This window comes from Centroberyx affinis, unplaced genomic scaffold (genome assembly GCF_046629955.1).
Source record: "Centroberyx affinis isolate AG114_WGS23_722 - 3 ecotype Tasmania unplaced genomic scaffold, CSIRO-AGI_Caff_v1 ptg005018l_1, whole genome shotgun sequence".
NCBI lineage: Eukaryota > Metazoa > Chordata > Actinopteri > Beryciformes > Berycidae > Centroberyx > Centroberyx affinis.
The window spans coordinates 265,401-286,900 of NW_027282472.1; the positions used below are offsets into that span (position 1 = coordinate 265,401).

Below are 21,500 nucleotides of genomic sequence, written 5' to 3' on the forward strand. Positions count from 1 at the left end.
CTGTGTGTGTGTGTGTGTGTGTGTGTGTGTGTGTGTGTGTGTGTGTTCAGTACTCTCTGCCATGCCAGTCAGTGTGCATGGCAGGGAGAGCTGGAGCTGTACTGTGGGAGAATGCACCTCTGATTCAATCAACACTGGATGATAAAGCAGCTATCAGTTACACACAACAGGGGAGGCGGGAAGGGAGGGAGGGAGGGAGGGAGAGGGAGAGAGGGAGAGAGAGAGAGAGGGAGGGAGGGAAGGAGAGAGAGAGAGAGAGAGAGAGAGGGAGGAAGAGAGGGGGATCAGGATGTGGCAATGAAGAAGATTGAGAGGGAAGAAGCAGAAAAGTGGAAGCTGAGGCAGAAAGATAGAAATAAGGGAGAAAGATGAGAAGACAGATGGTTGATGATGGAAAAGAAAGAGAGTAGCCTGCAGCGATGCCGGGAAGAGGGAAAGGAGAGAAAAACAGGAGAAAAGAGAGAGAGAGAGAGAGAGCAGGTGAGGGATGAACTTAGACGTGAACTGAAAGGGCCCTGGGGTCATGTCATTCTCAGAGCCTACTCTGTGTGTGCGTGTGTGTGTGTGTGTGCGCGTGTGCGAGCATGTGTGTGTGTGTGTGTGTGTATGTGTGTGTGTGTGTGTGTGCGGCGCCAGCATTAATCGATGAGCCTCTGAATGAAGGCTTTCAGGCATTGACCCACAAGCTGTGCACGAGCGGCAGGTGTACAAACACACAAACACACGCACGCAGCCCAATTATTGAACACACACACACACACACACACACACACACACACACACAGATGCCCTCCGAAAGGACATGCACAGGTAAACATATAGACCTGCTCAAACAAACGGACCAAAAAAGCTCACTCACAACATGGTATTTATTTATAGCAGAGGCTGATAGACATGTATCGTAAACTGAAAGAAGTGTCACCTTGGAAAACCCTTCGCACCTTCACCATGTATACAGCCTGTACACAAGACTGTAGCTACACACACCCAGCTCTGACACACACGCACACACACACACACACACTCATTCAGCAGATAACAACTACCAAATGAGCACCAAAGAGAGGGAGGAGAGAGGAGAGGAGAGAGGAGAGTGAAGAGCGAGAGTGTCGTAAGCACAGAGAGAGAGAAGGGAGGGAGACAGGGGAGAGGAGAAAGAGAGGAGAAAGGTGGAAACAGTAGAAAGAGTTATTAATAGCGTTTCTCTCTCCTTAAATAGCGACTGCAGGCAAAATGTGCGCAGGTAGGCTGTAGAGCACAGCACAGCTCAGAACAGGCCAGCCTCCAGGCCTGTTAGCTACCCCCCATACAACCCCCTCGTCTTTGGGGACCGCAAACTTTTCAAGGCAGGAACAAAAAAAAACAAAAAAAAAAAACCCCAACACACAAACAAATAAGGAATGAGAAGTGCTTTTTCACGGGGAAAGGAGCTGACTGAGCGATTTAGAGGCTCTAGCAGCGGCGCATGCTCCAGGAAGAGAGGAAGGGAAAAAAGAACTGACATAAGAGCGTTGTGTAAAAATGAGAGGATTGGGCTTGTTTTTTTGGGGGGGGGTTTTCTGAATGCTGCAACCTTCAAGAATATTACGTGACTAAATTAATTACTTACATAACTGAAAAACAGAGTTGTGTAATGAGTGCTGGTCACACTGGTCAGACTTTACTCAAGTACTGTACTACTACAATTTTGAGGTACTGGCACTTTACTTTATAATGGAATATTTCCATTTTGTGAGGCTTTATACTTTTCCTCCACTACATTTCAGAGGGAAATATTGTACTTTTTCGGCTGTAGTTACTAGTTACTTTGCAGAATAAGGTTTTACATGCAAAACATACAATAAAGCTCAAAAAAATCGATGCAACTCCCCAACAGTATATGGAGCAGTTAGACCTACAACATTAAAATACTTCTTACAGGTTAATGCATCAATAATTTAACACTCTGAAAGGGACTGTTCTTCAGAATGAGTACTTTTACTTTTGATACTTAAGTACATTTTACTGCCAATACTTCTATACTTCTACTTAAGTAAAAATTTGAATGCAGGACTTTTACTTTTACTGGAGTATTTTTCCTTTAAGGTATTGCTACTTTTACTTAAGTAAAGGGTTTGAGTACTTTTTCCACCACTGTCTACCGGACACCTCCACACAAATAATTTGGTTTATTACACACACAGACCCTACACACACGAAAGCGTCATACACTCCCACACACTCTGTCTCGGTCACTCTCCCAAACACACACACACACCTACCGTACAGCCCGGACACATTCACACGCCTCTCCATGAGCCATCATGCGACTGTAAATTATCCCCCTCCACCACTCGTCTGCCATGCTGTTCCATTGTCTGTCCGCAGATGATGCATTTCAAACAGAGTGCCATTTAGATTGATACATTTTCCTTTGCTGGAGAATGTCACACCCAGTCACAGCAGTCTTGAGAGTATCAAACCATGCACACACACACACACACACACACACACACACACACATACACAAACACAGGGCCTGGGCTCTCACTCAGCCAATGTTACATCACGATATCTGAGCCCCTTGTTTCCTGCATTTGATTCATCGCCACCGTTCCTTTAGTATGAATAAAAAGATGCGTAAACAGAAGACTTTTTCCCATTACTGAATGTGCGTTCCCAGCCGTCTCACTGACAGAAACAACCTGGCACTTACACCTCTGACCCCGGCTTACAGTGATATGCAACAATAATATCTGTATATATCACACTGAAATGGATGACTTGGCTTAAGGATGCAGGGCTGCAAAAACAAAGTTCTTGTAGTAATTCTTCTCACCAGGTGTGGATACTCATTTCAGAGATATATCAACATCCTCAACCAATACAAAGAAACTGTTCAGCTGTTGTTTTCCAGAAAATGAGTCAGAAAAATTTCATGAACTCCCCATGACATTTCCAGTAAAGTATAATATTTTAATGGTTTCCTTTGGATCCAATCTGGTCCAGGATTTTTCAGTTCCAAGACAAAATTCCACGTGCAATCAGTTTGGAATAATTAGACCACTAACAGGAGAGATAACACCCACTAAATCAAATGAGCAGGCCTGGGCGTCCATGTTAAATTTCCTATTCCTATGGTTACACTGCAAAAACATGTCTAGTACTGAGTCTTAAAATCTTGTTTTCCCCAAAACAAGTGAAAACATCTTAATCAATAATTGAACATAATTGTACTTGTTTCCTGTGCAGTTTCACATTTAGAGGAATGTTCTCGAAACAAGTGACAGTATCTTGGAAGACTGTCCATCACTCCACAAGTACCAAGAAAATGTCACTTGATTCATGAAAATTCTTGACATAAGTTAATTTGCATTGCAAATAAGTGAAATTATCTCACCGCATTGGTAGATTTTTCTCACTTGTTTTAAGAAAAGAAGGTTTTGAGACTCAGTACTAGACTAAATGACTTGTTAAAATGGATTCTTTGCAGTGACTGTGTGTACACTTCATCCTTTATATCTGTCTCAAGCCCTCTTCTCACCATCGGACTTGATGCATTAAATGAATTGCTTTATGCATCATAACTCAGCAGCATTTCAATACATTGATGCACTTTACACTCCCATTTCATACCCATTAAATTCCCATACAAAGTAAGTACTGTATGTTATGAAGTAGATTTAAATATGAGCTGTGAAGATGGTTTATCCATCCAGAATTTATCCAGAATTTGATTTTTTTTTTTGACTCCCATGCACTACACACAAGTGATATGACAAATCTAGAAATTTCAAGATTTATGTAGCATATTTCTGATATATTCAGTTTTATATTGAATAATGTGTGTGAATAAGGTGAGAGAAAGAGGAATTATGGCCAATATGGTCACATATCTGACCAGCAAATGGGGCTAAATGAAACGGTAACCACAGAGGAAGGTTTTATGAGGGCTGTACACAAGTGTGCGCACATGTGTGTGCATGTGTGTGTGTGTGTGTGTGTGTGTTTGTGCTCTGTGTCCAAACCTAGGTAAAATAGTAATTGCAAATTATTCTGGGTGCTTGTTTTGACCTGGTTGGAATGCCAGATGGGTGGGGTTTACAGCATCAGGACAATTCAGTGTGAAATTATATAATTATAGAAAAGTATACTACACTTTCCTACTGATGGAAAAGCTGGGAAATGAAACTGTATGATCATCAGCCACAATATTTACATCACTTGTCCACTAAGCTGGAAAAATTGGTGGCCATTTTAAAGATTGGAATGAGCGAACAATCAGACGTAAGCATGCACACACACATACATACACACACACACACACACACACACCAAACCTCCCATCCCACCCCAACGCACACCTAACCAGAAGAGCGTCTCTCCTTATCAAGGCCCATTGTGTGCGTGGCTTTGTCTGATGCCGCTCGCCTGGTATTATAAAAGCTCTGTGCTGCTTGCTGACTTGGCGTCAGTGCAGAGTGCTGTACAGCGGCGAGGTGCTGAGAGAGCTCTGACATTTAGCCGCGGTATTGTTAGCCCCACCTAGCTAATTAGCGCAGAGTCTACAAACCCTTCAGTAGGTGGGCTGCCACTTCACACGCCACTCAGCCGTGCGCTTGTATAACGCTGACATTTCACCGCTCATTGCACCGGTGGGCTAGCTCCACCCTAACAAAGCCACCCAGGACGCAGAAACAAGCGGCCATACCACTTGGATCAGCAGGAGAAAGGTCTTTGTTGACAGTAAGGGGGAGGCAGAGAGGATCCTGGGCTTTGCTTCTGAAGTTTACATATGTTTCTCTATCTGCATGAGTGTTTTTCCCACAAAGCTACCTATAACACACAGCACGTGCTAGTAATAGCAGGACCAGACCATGCTCCACTCCGAGCCAATCAAGTGACTTGCCATGATGTACAGAGGTTCACTACATGTTCCTCAACCCCCCCCCCACCACCACAACCACCACCACCACCACCATCACCTTTGACCAGGGCTACCAGTGGATTTCGGGCCAATCATCATTACTCTGTGACAGGTCTAATCTGGTTACCATGGCAGCGGGGATCTCCAGTGATGGATTACAGTGGGTCAGGGGCAGCTCTCGAGGATTGAGAAAGAACCAAAAGAAAGCAGTTAGCTGTAACATTTGAACTGGGGGTAATGGGATTGGCCCCAGCGGTTTGAAGTGCGGAGTGTGAGAAAGTGAGCCGGGGTCACACACAACCTTGGTGGTCAGCGGATCTCAGGGAGGAGCTGACAGGAATTACAGGGGCTGACCTGAGCCTTCCCCATCGCAGCTATATACCTAACCTCAACCATTAACACTTAATCTTTTTTCCATTGTGGTGACTGGCAAAAATGTCCGAAGAAGTAATTTTTAACAACTTGTGAAGACGTCTGGCCCTCCAACAACAATTAAACTAACTTCTTCATGTGCACATAAAGACAAACAAATCAGGAGCACTAAAAAGCTTTATTTGTCCCAGAGGAAGATAGCTAAGATACACACATGTTCTGAAATCAATACCAAGCAAGTAGCAGTAAAGTCAAGACAGCAGCTACCCTATTAAAACCCTGGAAAACAGAGCACACCGTCTCCGCAGCACCACCGCTGTGTTGGCAGTTGGTTGCCATGGCAGCGACCCCATGACCCCAAGGCTGGAGTTCCCTCTTTGATGATGATCCCTCTGTTGGCATGAAACAGATATGCGGCGGCTGCGGGGTGGTAAGGTCTGCGCTGAGGGCCCCATATCTGCCCGCTAACATTATCTCCACAGTGCTTTTATAGCAGACCAGTAACTCAAAAACACTGGTACCAAGTTCACATCACACGGAGGGCTGCACTGTTTTACTCCTCCTCCCCCCTGTCAGAATAAATGTTTGTGTGTGTGTGTGTGTGTCTCTGTGTGTCTTTGTGTAACTGTCAGTGTCTTTATGTGTGTATAATTTCAAGACAGAGTCCAGAGCCATGTGCATGGGCTTACATCACCATCCACTGAACCCCCACAGCCACCACCAGCTTCCACACACACACACACACACACACACATACACACATACCACACACTCATACTGTACCTATGACTTGTAAACAGATTCAGCCTCGAATAAGACTTGTTGACGGACACAGAGAACTTAGTTTTGGGGAGCGACGTCAACACAGTCCCAGATGGGTTAGTAGGCAAAAGAGCGCAGCTAGCGTAGGAGCGGGTCAAAGGTCACCGCTCCTCATGCACTGCCGCATCCTCTTACAGTAAACGTGTCGTAATGTTTTCCTCAAATGAACTGCACGGCTGTATCACCCTGGAAGGACTGTTTATCCCCGTCGGCCTACTGAATATAGCACAGGATGTATGTTTTCAACGCCTTGACCTTCCGTTACTCCATTCTGGGTCATAAATATCTCGTCCATGTTCGGTGTTGTGTTATTTTTTCCCCCTTGCTCACATCCCCTCGCGAGTTAGCAAAACATTAAGCAGGATAAAGAGCATTCATTAAGTTTGCACATGCTGTCGACATTCCAAGCCGCTCCTTCGCGTTACTGAACTGCCTCCCACGAGAGAGGCGGGCACCGACCGGAACGCCGACATTTCCATTCAGGCTTTTTCGAAGATATTAATATAACAATGAATGGACTGATTATTTGAGGTTATGACGTTATAAAAACACAGAATTAGCCGAACATCGGCTACAATATGTACCCACTTCATCCTCGAACCCGCTCCTCCCCTCTCCCTGTCCTTTTCACATTGCCCCTTCTCCTTTCTCCTCCTCCCGCTCACCCTAACTTTCCCTCCCTCCTCTCCTCCTTCCCTCTCCTCCTCCTCCTCCTCTCCGGAGCATATCTGAAGCGGAGCCAGGACCAGGAGTGGACCACTCGCAGGCCTCTCAGCCACTCTCTCCGCTCCCCTCTTTACCTCATTACAACCAATTAGGTGACAGGCCAATGGAGGGGAAGGGCGGATGAGAGCGGAGAGATAATACTCCTCTGAATTATTCATCCCCCTCCTGAATCTCACCCTACCTCCATCCCGCTCCTGCTCTCTCACTGTCTAGACCTCTCTTAGTTCCTCTCTCTGTCTCTCTACAATACCAAATCTTTCTCTCTCTGTCTCTCTACTTCATCTTCAATCTCTCCCCCTGTCCGTCTTCACCATTTTCTGTGCTAAATACCAGATTGAGATTGAGCCCTAGTCCATTGGGGGGGGGGGGATTAGCGCTGCCTGATCACACCACTGTATACTACTACTACATTAAGTTTTACTGGTCTCGTCTGAAGTGCACTCTGGGACACGGGACACTGCTCAGATGTCACAGGACACCACCACTGTACGGGGTCTGGCAGCCAGGGGCCAAAATGATCGATCGAGAGAGAGAGAGAACTAAGGGGAGAGAGAGAGAGAGAGAGAGAGAGAGAGAGAAGGAGGGATAGAGAAAGTAGTGTCACGATAGAAATAGAAGAGGGGGGGAATGGAGAAGGGCAGAAGGGAGAACAAAAGTTGCGAGGGGGAAAAGTCGAAATGACCACAGAGAGCGCGCACCAGTCGGAAAGAGAGAGATAGATAATGAGGAAAATGTAGAGACAGAAAGAGGTGGCTGAATAATGGATTGGATAGACGGAGGGACAGCGAGAGGAGGAGAGCCAGAGTGGAAAAGAGAGAAAGGAAGAGAGAGCGAGAGGGAGATGAGGTATCGTCTGTGAGGTCTCATCACACACCTGCTGACATTGCTTTAATCTCAGGGCCAAGAGAAGACCAGAGGGCCCACTGACACATGCATCTCACACACACACACACACACACACACACACACACACACACAGCGAACATGGTTGCCGGCATGTAGGGACAGATTTACTGAGTGTTTACACCAGGAGCCGTGTTAGCAGCTGTTTTTGCAAAGGGAGTAACACAAAAAAGTCACACAAGACTCCTGCATGACATCATGAAGTATAAAGATGAGGACAGTTTCATGTGGCAGGTTTATATTTCTGTTTGTGTTTCACACTAGGTGATAATGTATTTCTGTACTTTCTACACCAAAACATGTTTTGGCATCAGTTGAAACCTTTTATTCTATGAAATAATCATCAATAATCCTTCATTACAGTCAATCTCTATTGTAAAAGAGAAAAAACAGGGGAGTGAATGAGCTGAATGTGCAGTGTGCAGCAACAGAGGCAGCAGACATAACGGTCTTTAAAGACAGGGGCAGGATGACCTTTGGGCAAAGTGTCTCTCCCTCCTCTCCTTATAATGAAGACTGTTAACTAGGAATTACTGCAGTGTCGGGCAATCAGGATAGAGAGTGAAAGCAGTGAAAGCGAGAGAGAGAGAGAGAGGGGGGGGGGGGGGTGAAGGTATGAGATGGGCATAGAGGGAGAAGCAGTCCAGCAGAAAGACAAACAGATGCAGCTAAGAGTAAGAGATAGGGATAGAGTTCTGATGGAAATGGACCGAGATAAGAGAGGGGAGAGGAAGATTACAGCAACAGGAACTGAGAAAGTAACTATCGCACAGGAATAGAGGAAATGAGATTGAGTAATACAGAGATCGAGTGGAGCACTGTCAAAATAAGTTATTTTAGGCCAAGGGGGGACCGAATGCAGGCAAAAACAATCTAACACGAGTGGAAGGCAGCCTGTGTCATTAAGGCTCCATCGTTAACATTTGATTATTGTTTATGCTTTGCCCACAATGCCACTGGGCAGGCATTTACACACACACATGCACACACACACACACACACACGCTTCATAAACTTACACATGCATGATTGCACACACATTTTGCAAATGTGCATATGCCAATCAAGACCTTTTCTGACAGCACACACACTTGGCCACATGAGCAATGACACACACCGACCGAAAACATACACACACATATATACACATCGCACAGCTCTCTGTGCAGGCAAGGCAGGCCTTATAAATACTGTGCTACATTGTGATTTTGTTTGAGCTCTGTCTCCATGGTGCGGCTTCCTCACATGTTTATAGTGACTGCCGTTATAAATTAAAATGGTCTCAACAACACTTAAGCCAGGCCCTCCATGCGGGCGCAGCCAGACAGGGACAACAGGAGAAAGACACAGCGACCTGGGGTATCCCAGGATAGAGAAAGAGAGAGACAAGAGACAGAGACAGAGAGCAAGCAGAGCGGGAGGGTGAGAGAGAGAGAGAGAGAGAGAGCAAGAAGAAAGTCAAAAGGAAAGGGAAAGAGAGAACACATTTCACTCTAAAAGTTAAATGTAAAGCAGCCCTTGACAAATGTGTAATGAAACCCTGAGCAAGTTTGAGTGATGGACTGTGTGTGTGTGTGTGTGTGTGTGTGTGTGTGTGTGTGTGTGTGTGTGTGTCTGAAACCATAACCATACAGCCATGCACTCTCCTCACCCTGAACACTATCTAGCACCATTTACAACAGCAGACCCGGCCAGGCCAGATATCCACACCCCTCTCTGACACCCGCAGAGCACGTGATGGGCTGAAGTTTCAAACACGTGAACAGAGAACATAATCGAATACCAGACAATAACCAGCCAGAGATACGCAGGTCGGGTCAGTGACTGCCTTTTTTTAGTTATTCAGACAAGTATAATGTAAACGCTGACGCAGACCTTTTTCATTTAACTTTCATACAACTTCCATGTATGTAATGCATAATATGAATTTGCACCCTAAGGATTTACATCAGCTTAAATATGTAGGTAAACTCGTTTTCACATCTAAAAAGGAGGACAAACTGAGTTGGATTCACTCTTCACTAACTCCTCCTTGCAGACGAGGCAATAAATTACTGAAGAGCTAATAAATAACAAACCCTTAACAAGACAATAAATTATTAGGGTTACATTAGAAATTATTAATAATCAATCTCTGGAGCCTTCTTTGAAGTATTTAGCTCTTGAGTAAACTTAAATCTCTATCTTAGGACCGCACCAGTGGCTAGACTTTTATTATTACTTTTATTTATCCTGTTGAATCTTTCTTTCTGACAGACTGCCTCAGAGTGGCTGTCATGTCGACCCGTCAATGAGATAAGAAAGACTGGACCTTCCTAGACTTTTATAAACTAGCATGTGAATTCCTTATCAGCGGTTAGTTACAGAGTTAGTTTCCACATTATTCAGCATCCAGTGATAATCAGCGGTGTGCAGCTACAGACCCCCATTAGGGTCAGGCCTTAAGTGTGTTGTCGAGAGATAATGGCAAGGTAAAGCTATTGATTTATTTCCAGCCTGCCTCATGGTCTTTACATCCGCTGACGACACGCAGATCCTGCTGGCTAAGCACTCCTCAACACCTCAACTCACACTGAACACCTTTATTAACACCTGGGTTACATTCACTGCACGAGAAATCCTGGATAATGTTGATTGTCGTTGAACAGAAAAGTGAAAAGCGGATGGGATCACTGGTGCTCAGTCATCAAGAACTGATAGTGGAGACTGGAGAAATTCTTCCTAACCTTGACGTTTTACTTCAACACATGTACACACACACACACACACACACACACACACACACACACGCTACCCTGCAAGGATGGTTACTGTACAGACGGTGACAGTGTGCCCATGGTGAGGACAGTTCTCTGCCTTTGTATATAAACAGGATTTAATAGTGGCGTATTAAATGGCACAGCAGCTGTGAAACTTTAACACTTGGTGACGTTACAGAACTGCGCTCCCATGGCTCACAACGCACTGCATTTCCAGTCAAACCAGTGTCAGGCTTTACTGGCAGGACCGTCTGTTTGCGCCACCCACCTAATCGTCTTGTTTCACCTAGCTGCTGGGTTGCCAGGTTTGACGGCCCCTTGTAACATGGATCTAAAGCAGGAGAGGGTGAGAACCAAAGCGGTGGCAGCAGATCAGAGTGCTTCAAGAGAAATCTCCCAGAACAGGCGAGGGGAAAGGTGTGAGCTGAAGCAGCGCAGTGAAACAGTGAAGCTGATGGTGAAGTGGTGAAGAAGAAAACAGGACTGAATGAGTTTGGTGAAAGCCTGCTCTTTGTCTGAAGATGTCTGTGATTTCTTTACGGGCTCTTTACACTCAGTGGTGTGTGTGTGTAGATCCGTCTGTTGGTGCGTGTGAAGGTCTGCCTTTTCACACATGCATCCTGTTCTGTAAAACATTTCCATTTAGGCATCGTGTGAATTAGAGCCAAATTTCTAGAAAAGTAGCTCTGACTCTGTTGTGTCGAGACTTCGTTCCATATAGATAAATCACACATCAAAACCATTGCAGGAGCGGATCAAGCAGACACAGTAACCATGCGATGTCTAGTATTAGTTGTCAAATTGGACACCTTTAAATTGGACTGATGCTGAAATATGAAACCTCTGCATCGAGGTATGAGAGGAAATTTGTCAGCAGCTGCCAGGAACAGTTAAACATGCAGTTTTGACAAAAATATTGCCTCTTTAGAGCACAAGGGATACATTGGCAAAAATCCCAGATAATTAGCAAATCCCTCACCTAAAAACAAATGACTGCCACAACAAAATGACAATTTGGCAGTATTTCCAACTCTTCTAGTATGTCTGATTGAGCAGTCATTGGTTGTGCGAACAACCCAGACCCACCACTTTTGCTGGGAAAGTTGGCAATGTTATACTATGTTCCATGTGAGAAAGAGGCTTGTGTTTAACAGAGAGATAGAGAGATAGAGAAATGAAGAATAGTGAGACAGACGGAGAGAGAGCCATGAGACCGCGACTGGATTTTTCTGTGAGGTAGTCCCTGCTTTGCAGTGATGGCCTGGCAGCGAAAGCTTCTCCCAAGTGTTTAGAGGGTCTCGACTAGTCAAAATAAACTCCTGGCATTGCCCTCCGACCCTCCCGTCCAAAAGTTACAGTATTTCTGGCCCGCTTGGGCGACAATAACATTACATAAACACAGATTACTGCAGATTAGGGGATGTCAACACCCCTACTGATCACCTTACACTCTGCAAGGGAAGGACATAGGACCACTCTCTATGGTTCAAGGTCTCTACTAAGTGTGTGTGTGTGTGTGTGTGTGTGTGCGCGCGCGTGCATGTGTGAGTGCATGTGTGTACAGAATTTCACCTTCAGCCATTGCATGTATTCTGCACTGTCAAGTAAGTAAACAACAATGTGCTTTCCTCCTGCTGTGTGTGTGTGTGTGTGTGTGTGTGTGTGTGTGTGTGTGTGTGTGTGTGTGTGTGTGTGTGTGTGTGTGTGTGCGTGTGTGTGTGTGTGCATGTCCTGTTCCTGGGTGAAAGTGAGCAGAGAGAGCTGGGCTGGAGATGAGGCTGTCAGTATTGGGGGAAACCTGATTCCTGGACGGCCATCCCAGGACAGACAGTCCACTCCCAAGGGAGACTCATTCTGCTCCGAAAGGAGAAATTAATACAGCAACTAACCTCAACCCCCCCCTCCCCTCCTTACCCCCCAGTACCCCCACCCCTACTCACCCGTTCTCCTCTCCCTGCCTCTCTCTCCCCACACACACGCACGCACATCGTCCTATTATAAGCCCTTCCCTCCTTTGAAGGACGACCGGGCTACAAACGCCACTCTCTTTCTCAATCCCTCCAAAACTGGGATGGTTTCTTCACACCTCTGTGACGTCTCTCTCTTCTCTCTTCCCATCTGTCCTTTTCTGACGCCTCCGTTTTTTATCTGCCCTCTCGGTCCATATCTAATACACTTCCCACCACATCCTCCCATCTCTCTCCCTCTCCCTATTCGGTTGGCAGGGAGGCCTGGTGTTTAGAGTCAATGTTGGCAAACAGCTGCCCTGCTGAAGTGTCCTTGAGCCAGACACTGAATCCCTACCAGCTGCAGGAGCACTGTTCTGTACTTGACCTCTGACCTCCCTGGCGGGGGACAAGCGGGAAGAGAGAATTTTCCTTCGGGGATCAATAAAGTATCACATAATTATTATTGTTTAGTCCCTGCCGCCGAATCCAACTCTCGCGGCCCCCCCCCCCCCCCCCCCCTTCTCTCCTGTGTCGCACCCCGGTGTTAGCAGGTAGCGAGTGCCTCTCTGGAAAAATAAAGCTGCGGCTCAGGGCAGACAAGGAGGTTAAAACAGTTGCTGCAGAATGTGACAGGCCACCGAAAGAGACGTCAGGACACATGACAAGAGACCTTCAGCCGGGCCGTGACACACACAGGCCAGGTGCAAAGAGGGGGTAGAGGGAGGGAAGTGTGTGTGGGGACTGTTTCAAATTAAGGAAAGAGCTTAAGATTCCGACAAGGCTGAGAGAACAGCTAGATCCGACAAAAGCAGAAATCTGTGGCTTGAAGGATATCACTTAATTACAGCGGTTTGACGTAGAGCTACTGTAATTGAACTTAAATATTTCCCCAGGCGCAGCAGGGTGGCCTAGTGGTTACAGAGACCATCCTTCAACTGGAGGATCTGGATTCAAGCGCCTGTGTCAGAAAGCTGGATTATTAATATTATTAGTTCCTTCCTTAATTCCTTCCTTGTCCAAAGACTAATTTCTGAGTCTAAAACAAACTGAAATCTATGAACAATAGTTTTATCTGTCTGAATCTAACTATTGCCCTCAAGAGGAAGCACGGCTGCACCTGGTCGAGAAGTCCTCCGGACACAAAGCCTGTCTCCCAAATCACATCTTCACAATCTGAAGAACACAAACCAGACGCAATCCCACAGAATCATCTGCTCCGAGTTCCCATCCAATCCAGTTACTCTGGCCTTAATCTCATTAGTAGCTCAACCGAATGTTAGTTCCTCCTTCACTCAAAGTATAGGAAATGCCAAAGATGTTCTATTGAAAAAGCATAACTGGAGCTGAACTGTTGGCATGTCTTCACAGCAGACTCTGAATACATGTTAATGAAGATATTGAAGGCTTCCGGCTAAACGACAGAGCTTTAGATGCACAGTATCTTTAAACCTCATTGCTCGTCTGTGATAAGCTCTGCCAGTTAAAGGCAGTCCAAACGCAAGCCTACATTTATTCCAGGTGTTCAAAGATTGTCTGTAATAGGAGGATAGGATAACAGGAGGGGTCAAACAATGTGGAAACCACTTGTTCAAAACTAAAGTCTTTATTTGATACTATTGTGTAACTTATGTTTATATGTGTGCAAGATTAGACATAGTTCACAAGTTAGCTGATCCCTGATGCTCTCTTTCACCAGTTCACCTCACTGAGAGAGAGAGAGAGAGAGAGAAAGAGAGAGAGACCTTTTAAGAAAAGAGATGACAAACCAATCAGGACTGAGTGGAAGAGAAGGGGAGAGAGGTAGTTAGAGGGAGGAAGTCAGTCAATTAGACAGGGTAGTTTAGCAAATGAGAGATGATATTCCCACTCAGGAGGAAAAGGATGGAGGGAGCAATGGAGGGAGAGAGAGGGGAGGGAGAGAAAAGGCAGCTGGGCTATAAAGGATTCTTAATGGAGCAGAATTTACACAACCTGCTGAGGTGAACAGATAAAAAAAAACAGCAGCGGTAAATGAACAACAAGCATCCAATCTGCAGCCATGAGCAGGTTAAAAACCCACACAAAGTGCCGAGTGGCTTTCTCCCTCCATCGCTTTATGGTGCCGCTTTCTCTCTCTCCCCCCTCTTTCTCTCTTACTTAGTCATCAATAAAACCTTATTCATATGCTGACTAAAAAGGCAAACATCAAAACAAAAAGCTATTTTCTGACGTTATTCAGCGCATTAATAATAAAAAATAAAAATAAAAAAAAGGCCTGCCACCAAAAGCGTCAGGGCTTTTTTAGAGGATGTTGGAGTGGGTGATTTTAGTGGATTTTGTGCCGCGTGGTTGAAAACCTGTAAAGGCAGCTGATGAACCAAACTGTTTCCACGACCAAGGTGAGACAGTAAACTAGCTGCTGCTTTAATAGACGGACACAACTCAACCTGGGGATAGAGGGAGGGAAGAAGGAGAGGAGAGGATAGAGAGCAAGCCACTCCGTCAGCAACCTGTCTGATTTAAAAACTAGGGGCTTATGAATGTCAGATAGGAAATTCACCTTTAACGAACAGCCTAGCAAACCCCACCACATGCACAGAATTGGTTAGCAAAGAAGATGTGTAAAGAATTAACTCTAATTGTAGTTATTTCAAACCCTTCTTGGCCCAAAAAATCCTCAGACATGCAACATGCGTCCGTGAGGGAACGCTGTGAGGAGGCTGTGGAAAGGTTAGGAGTTAGGAGTCCTGTGGTGGGTATCTCCCTCCGCATCTATAAATAATGTGGCTTTAGGCTCAAGCTTTCATAAACAGACACCATCACTGGTGCCTGTGCCATAAAAGGTTAAAGTGAGGGGATTCCCACAGACCGGGGTCTCATGAACATGGAGACTGAAAGTTGTGGGGAGTAGAATGAGCACACATGATTTATCTTGCATGAGAAATGAATTTTGCGAAACTAGTGTTTTAAATCAGAGAAAGAGAGGGGGAGAAAGAAGGGGGAGTGGGGTGTCCACATCCCTGTCAGACTAATGATTACTGTGTAATTTCTTTAAAAGCATAAACAATGCATTATTAAAAGCAGTAACGGCTTCGCGAGCACTAAAGCATTCTCTCACACATTAATGTGGGTCTATGTGTGAGTGAGTGTATTTGTGCATGTTTACACCCATATGTGCAGTTCACAAGAAAGCAGCTATTTTGCTGCTTGTTTAAGAAACAGAGGAACAGAAGTGTATTAACTTAAACAGAGCTACAGAACAGAGAGCTACAGTGTATTCTTCAGAAACAATTCACTACGCTCTCAATTAGCCCGTCTGGTGGGTTAACATAGAGCTCTATTCTATCTCTCTCTCTCTCTCTCTCTCTCTCTCTCTCACTCTTATCCACCCACCGATACTGTACTATCTCAAATCTAAAAACTCCAAGTTATTCCCATTTATAATTTTCCTCCCCATCTCTGTTCCTCCTTTCTAAGACATCAATAATATATGGCCGGTGTATTTTCACCTTCCACAGAACCGATCAATCACTCTGGCTGGTCAGTGCTCGGTCTCGACTGCTTTTCCTGTCCGTCTACACTACATTACGGCCAGGCTGGGGTCCAGTGGAATACCCAGCCAGAGTCTAAGATGGAGAACGGCAGCCCCCGAGTCAAGATCAAGATATAGCTCGGCTGCTTGGATTTCCTCAGCTGTGGTACTGGTTGGCACCGGGTGGCATGACCTGATCAGGGACTAGTAACCCGCTTTTAAACCCAAGGGACCCCTGGTGGGCTGAGTTACCGGGGCAGAGCAGGCGGCCTCATGTGATGGTCTATATGTGGCACTGTCTATAGTGGAAATGGGTTGGGGTCAAAGGTGAGGGGCAACAGCGAACCCGATCCATCTGTCTGTCGTCTGCCAAGTTTGTATGGCACACACGCTCAAAGTTTACCCACGGCTCTTTGCACACAAAGACACTCCAAGCATGCACACACACACACACACACACACACACTCAGAAAAACACACAAACAGAGAGGACCAACACCCCCCTGAAAAACACACACATACTACAGACACACACACTCACTGTTTACCCATCATTCTCTCTTTGTGTGAACACACAATCACACACATGCATATACACAAAGTTTCTTACAGTGTACACTACCAGTCAAAGGTTTGGACACACCACATTTTACTTTGATTTTACAATTTTCCACACTTTAGAATGAAATAACACAAATGGAATTATGCAGTGACCAAAAAAGTGATAAACAAATCAAAACTATCTTATATTTTAGATCCTTTGAAGTAGCAGCCCTTTGTCTTGATGGAAAGGCAAAGGCTTTGGAAAGAAATTTATACATAGGATCAACAAAATGGCTTTAAGATAATGAAAAACATAGTACATTCAATCAGGTGTGTCCAAACGTATGACTGGTAGTGTTTATGTCTCATTCACACAGATTCCTTGAGATCACAACGCACACATGCAGCGACACTGGAGTTTCTAGAGACTTAAAAGACTCAGATTGCCTGAGTTAGAATTAACCAACTCAGACAAGCAGGCGAAACCCTCCCACTGACATCGTGGGTTTATTGCAGGTGAAACAGAGAGACGGGATTCAAAGGTGACAAAGAGGTCTCGAGCTTTTACTGTGAGCAAGTGAAGGGGCCATTACAAGACAAGAGGCACTTAACATTTTAAACGGTCCATGCACCATTTAAAACAGAGCCACAGCGAGCACAAGAATCGGCCGTGTGTCCAAGCAACCGATTAGGTCGGTGAGCAGAGGAATTCTTCGCCGCCGACCGTTTTTCACAGAGAGACGCGGAAGTTTCCAGGAAGGCTATTGTCTCTTTTAATGAGGCTCTGCATTCTCACCCCTCCCCATTTTCTTGGCAGTGTAGAAACAAAGCTTTTAGTTGAGGCTGGTCTCTTCTCACCTAACTAATGCCAGGTCTCCAGTCAAAACATGAGGAGGTGAGAGGGAGAGGAGAGGAGAGGAGAGGAGAGGAGAGGAGAGGAGAGGAGAGGAGAGGAGAGGATGCCATCTCAGAGTTAGCATGCAGCTGTTCTACTTGCAGAAGAGTGTTTTGAAGAAGCTGGTCATCCACAGGAGAAAGAGTGATTCCTGGAGTGATTCCTGCCTCTACATACAGATGTGGACCAGTTTCCAGGATTGTAATCTGAACCGTTTAAGAGGGAGGACACTAAAGTGACACAAGATCTAGGGGAAATGTCTCTGCCAGAAAGCATCTCATGTGCAGCTGTTACAGTGACGGCAGGTTTTTTGAGGAGGGAAGTGGGACTGAAGTGGGTGCCCATGGAGAGACATTACAGTGGAGAGCTACTTCACCTCTTTTCCATACACACACACACACACGCACCTGCAAAGAGAGGCTGACTAGAAGCAAGGCATCTGCTCCAGCTTCCCCCATCACAGTGCAGGACTAATTAAAGGATCAAGGGAAGTCAGCGCAGCACCCTACACAGCAGTGTATGGCTTGATTCAATTACAATAGATCAACCCCGCTTTAATTGAGCCTCCTCATACAATGAAATTTCTTCACACAAGGTGCAGCTCTCAGCATGCTGAATGCCTCACATGTAATTAATCAAAACAAATGCACAACAAATGCAGGGTGATACAGTATCAGGGAAATAATGCACTCAGGTAGGCATATGTGTACCCAACATATTTCATGTCAAAGTGCAGGCATTTTGCAAACGAAAAAACCTAGCGTGCACAAGCACTTCTGTGTGTGTGCAACTGAAGTCTCAGATACACCTTAGCATCCATTAAGACAGCAGCAGAAAGCAGGCCATCATTGGGGCGGCTCACTTCACAAACCCAGTCCAGTCCGGTGTTTGAGGCTGTGGCATATGAAACATGAGCCAGGCACCTCGGAGCGCCCGCCCTGCCTCCCTGACAGAGAAATAACAACAACGGCAGAACTGCCAGCTACTCCAACACCCAGTAATGTCAGGGAGAATGTCACCGGCAACAACCCGGCAAAGGCCATCTCTCTTAATAAGAAACATACAGGATGGAGATGGTGGTACATATGTAGCTCTGTCTGAGCTGTGAGGATGGGTGTGCGGTCTACGGTGTGAGTTAAAACCAAAGAAAGAAAGAGAATAGAGGTGAAAGACGGACAAAGTGAGACCAGAGCTTGTACACACTGAAGTGAATGTGCCAGCAGCCTATGTACGTATGATGAGAGCAGATATGTGAGCTGCGGCTCTGCAATGGGGTTTCCCTCTGTTATAAACACATGATGGCATTGGCAGGGAGACAGCTGTGCTTGTCTAAACGACGACACAGAAAGCACAGGGCCGGTCCAAGGAGCTCCCACACACACATAATGCTCCGTCCTCTGTGTGCCAGACAGAGACACAGCTGGGAGGCCGCTGCTGTCAGAGACCTGAACCGTGCTTCACTTAAAATGAGACTGAAATATAGTAAGACAACTGAGACGAGAGTTGTAGACACTCCTAAAAACGTAAGGAGCATCAGCTATTGAGTGAAGTCTGAGCCATTCACACTGTAAGACATATCAGCTATCCTGCACAGAGAAAAGATCATTGTTGATAAAAAAAAAATTATTTGAAGAAAAGGTGCTTTTTAAGGATTTACCCACCATTCCACCACGCTTTCTAAAAGTTTTCAGCAAAGTTACCAAAGAGGCTTAAAGGAAATCAGATTTACAAAATGCAATCAGTTGTTTCGGTTACTAACAGGTTCACTTTCGGGCAACTGGAGATTCAAGGAGGCTTTTGTTGTGGTGAGAGCCTGGTTTGTGTCCTGCTGAGAAGAGCAGCAGGCTGGTCCTGTGTGGTTCATATGTTAGTCTGTCAGAAGGGAGCAGCCTCAGACTTTTCCACTGTTTATATGTTGCATACATTATAGGGCATGTGTGTGTACAGGTACTTCCAAGCCATGACTCCCTTTAGTTTGAGTTATCTCTCTGATACAATTGTTAAATGGACAGATTGTGCATCATCTGTTTAAGAAGTTGTCATTTAGGCAAAAAAAAATCATTTCAAGTTCATTTTGGTGGGCTTCTGTAGTTTTAACACAGGCATCATTTACTTCAACTGTCAGATAAATGCTGCGGCAACCAAACACGCTCAGAGGGAAGTTTTTTTCACACCAACAACTCTCCACTTCAAACTCATTAACTCATTAGTCAAACAGGCCAACTTACAGCAAAACAGAAACTTTATCGTAAAAAAAACAATTAGCAACTGACTATCAGCAGGTATCAAAATGTTTACATGGGGTCTTTGATAAAAATGCCAATTACCCCATGTGATTTTGGACAAATGAAATTTAATAACCGAGGTCCTCGTTGTGATTTAATCAGATGGAGACTAGGGGAAATTGAGCAGGAGACCCCGTGTTGAGATGATGTATGGCATATGTAATGTCTAATTGCCGAATAAGCAACTTCACCTGCTTAATTGGAAAATTCATCAAATTAATGCTGTGGTATATTGATCAAAACACTTGATTTGAAAAAGTCTGTAGGGCTAATGCATCGCATATTTAGGCTTCAGTTTCTAACTCTCTAAAATACTTAAAAAGAAAGAAAAAAAAAGACACAAAATAGCCAAATGTGCAGCTGTAACAGCCTAATAGCCTAACAATAATGATAATAATGATAAACTTACATGAAAGCATGGTAGATGAATGCCCATCCTCGCGGTCTTTCCAGCACGTTGTACAAGTAGTTTTGTAACTTTCGGTACCGTTTGCTTGAAGCGGACGTGTTGGCCCGGGGTCCGGGCGGTCCGGGCAGCGGGGTTCCCAGCAGCCCTGTGCGGTGAGACGGGTGTCCGCGCTCCGGGGTGGACGGCTCGCTCCTCTCCGTGTGGACAGCGGTGAGAGCCACGAACTCTACCCGCCGGTCGTCGTTCGGAGCCGGGGGCACCAGCATTCTGATGCCGCCGTTGTTTGACGGACTTCCTAACATCTTCAGACTGATACGAGCTGGGCAATTAAACTACATATGATATGATGCTGTCACTGGATCATCCGCAAGATCACAGAGCAAAGTTTCGACCGAGTCATAGTCCGTTTTTTCTTGGTTGTAAACTGAACTAAAACTAGCCTACCTCCACCAGTCAAGCCGCAGGAGTAAATGTCATCCCTGCTATTTTTTAGTATCTCTTTGATTTCTTCTGATGAAAAAGTTATCTGTAAATCAAACCACGATCGCAAAAGAAAACATGCACAATACAGTAAGTGCGACGCGCTAAAACGTGACCTTCACAGATCATTGTGGAGATTCAGATGTGAGAAGTAGCCTAATCAGCGGGGTGCACAGGAGTAATTACACAGCAGCAACTCCAAGAAACAGTGAACTTTGAACGCGAGGTGCTGACGAATTGCCATTACTTCGCAGCAATGTTCCCACAAAACAGGCCTAATTCTGTCAAATCAAATATAGCAAATCCATTTCATTGCCCTAAGTAGACTTTTAACACGCAGTTATCAAACACCACACAAGGATGTAAAGTAAACGTCAAACGAGCCCAGTGATCACCTGCAACCTAAATTATTCTCCCAGTAAGCAGCATTCTTTCAGCAAGTTAATTTTTGCAGTTCATAATGTGTTAATTGCCCGGCTGAGAGTCGCCACAGCACCATCAGCCTGCTCGCCCTCCTCTTTCCCCTCCTTGTGCGTCTCCCTGGTCCAGCGCTCCGGTGGGGTGGAGCGCAGAGGAGTGAAGACCATCAGTATGATGTCGAGGAATCGCAGACGACCAAACTCTAAAACTCTAGGATATAGCCCGACGGTTGCCTGTCACTTGCACCTGGTTGTTAAAGATGGTAACAGCTCGATGAAACGATGAAACCCTACCGGCGACTTCAGACACAAACAGTAGGGGTGGCGAGATGAGGACGCGACGCACAGGATGGGTATGGGATGCACGCAGTGACGGGGCAGAGGGAGACTGGAGAATCACACCGATACTCTGTTTGTGAAGCTTTCCCGGAAGAATCAGAGGCATCGGGCAGCACTGCTAACGTGGACAGGAATTGCTTATTAAATACTTATATATCATAATTATATGATTATTATAAAAA

The 21,500-nt window shown here is 45.4% G+C and overlaps 1 protein-coding gene across 1 annotated transcript in view; it reads right to left on the reverse strand.

The window, feature by feature from the left end:
* Positions 1 to 20,382, reverse strand: part of LOC139666451 (potassium voltage-gated channel subfamily KQT member 4) — a 41,681-nt gene extending 21,299 nt beyond the window's left edge. The window contains exon 1 of the mRNA XM_071545680.1: positions 20,081 to 20,382. Coding sequence (XP_071401781.1) covers positions 20,081 to 20,382 — 302 coding nt within the window. The remainder of the gene's footprint in view (positions 1 to 20,080) is intronic.
* Between the last annotated feature and the right edge of the window lie 1,118 nt (positions 20,383 to 21,500).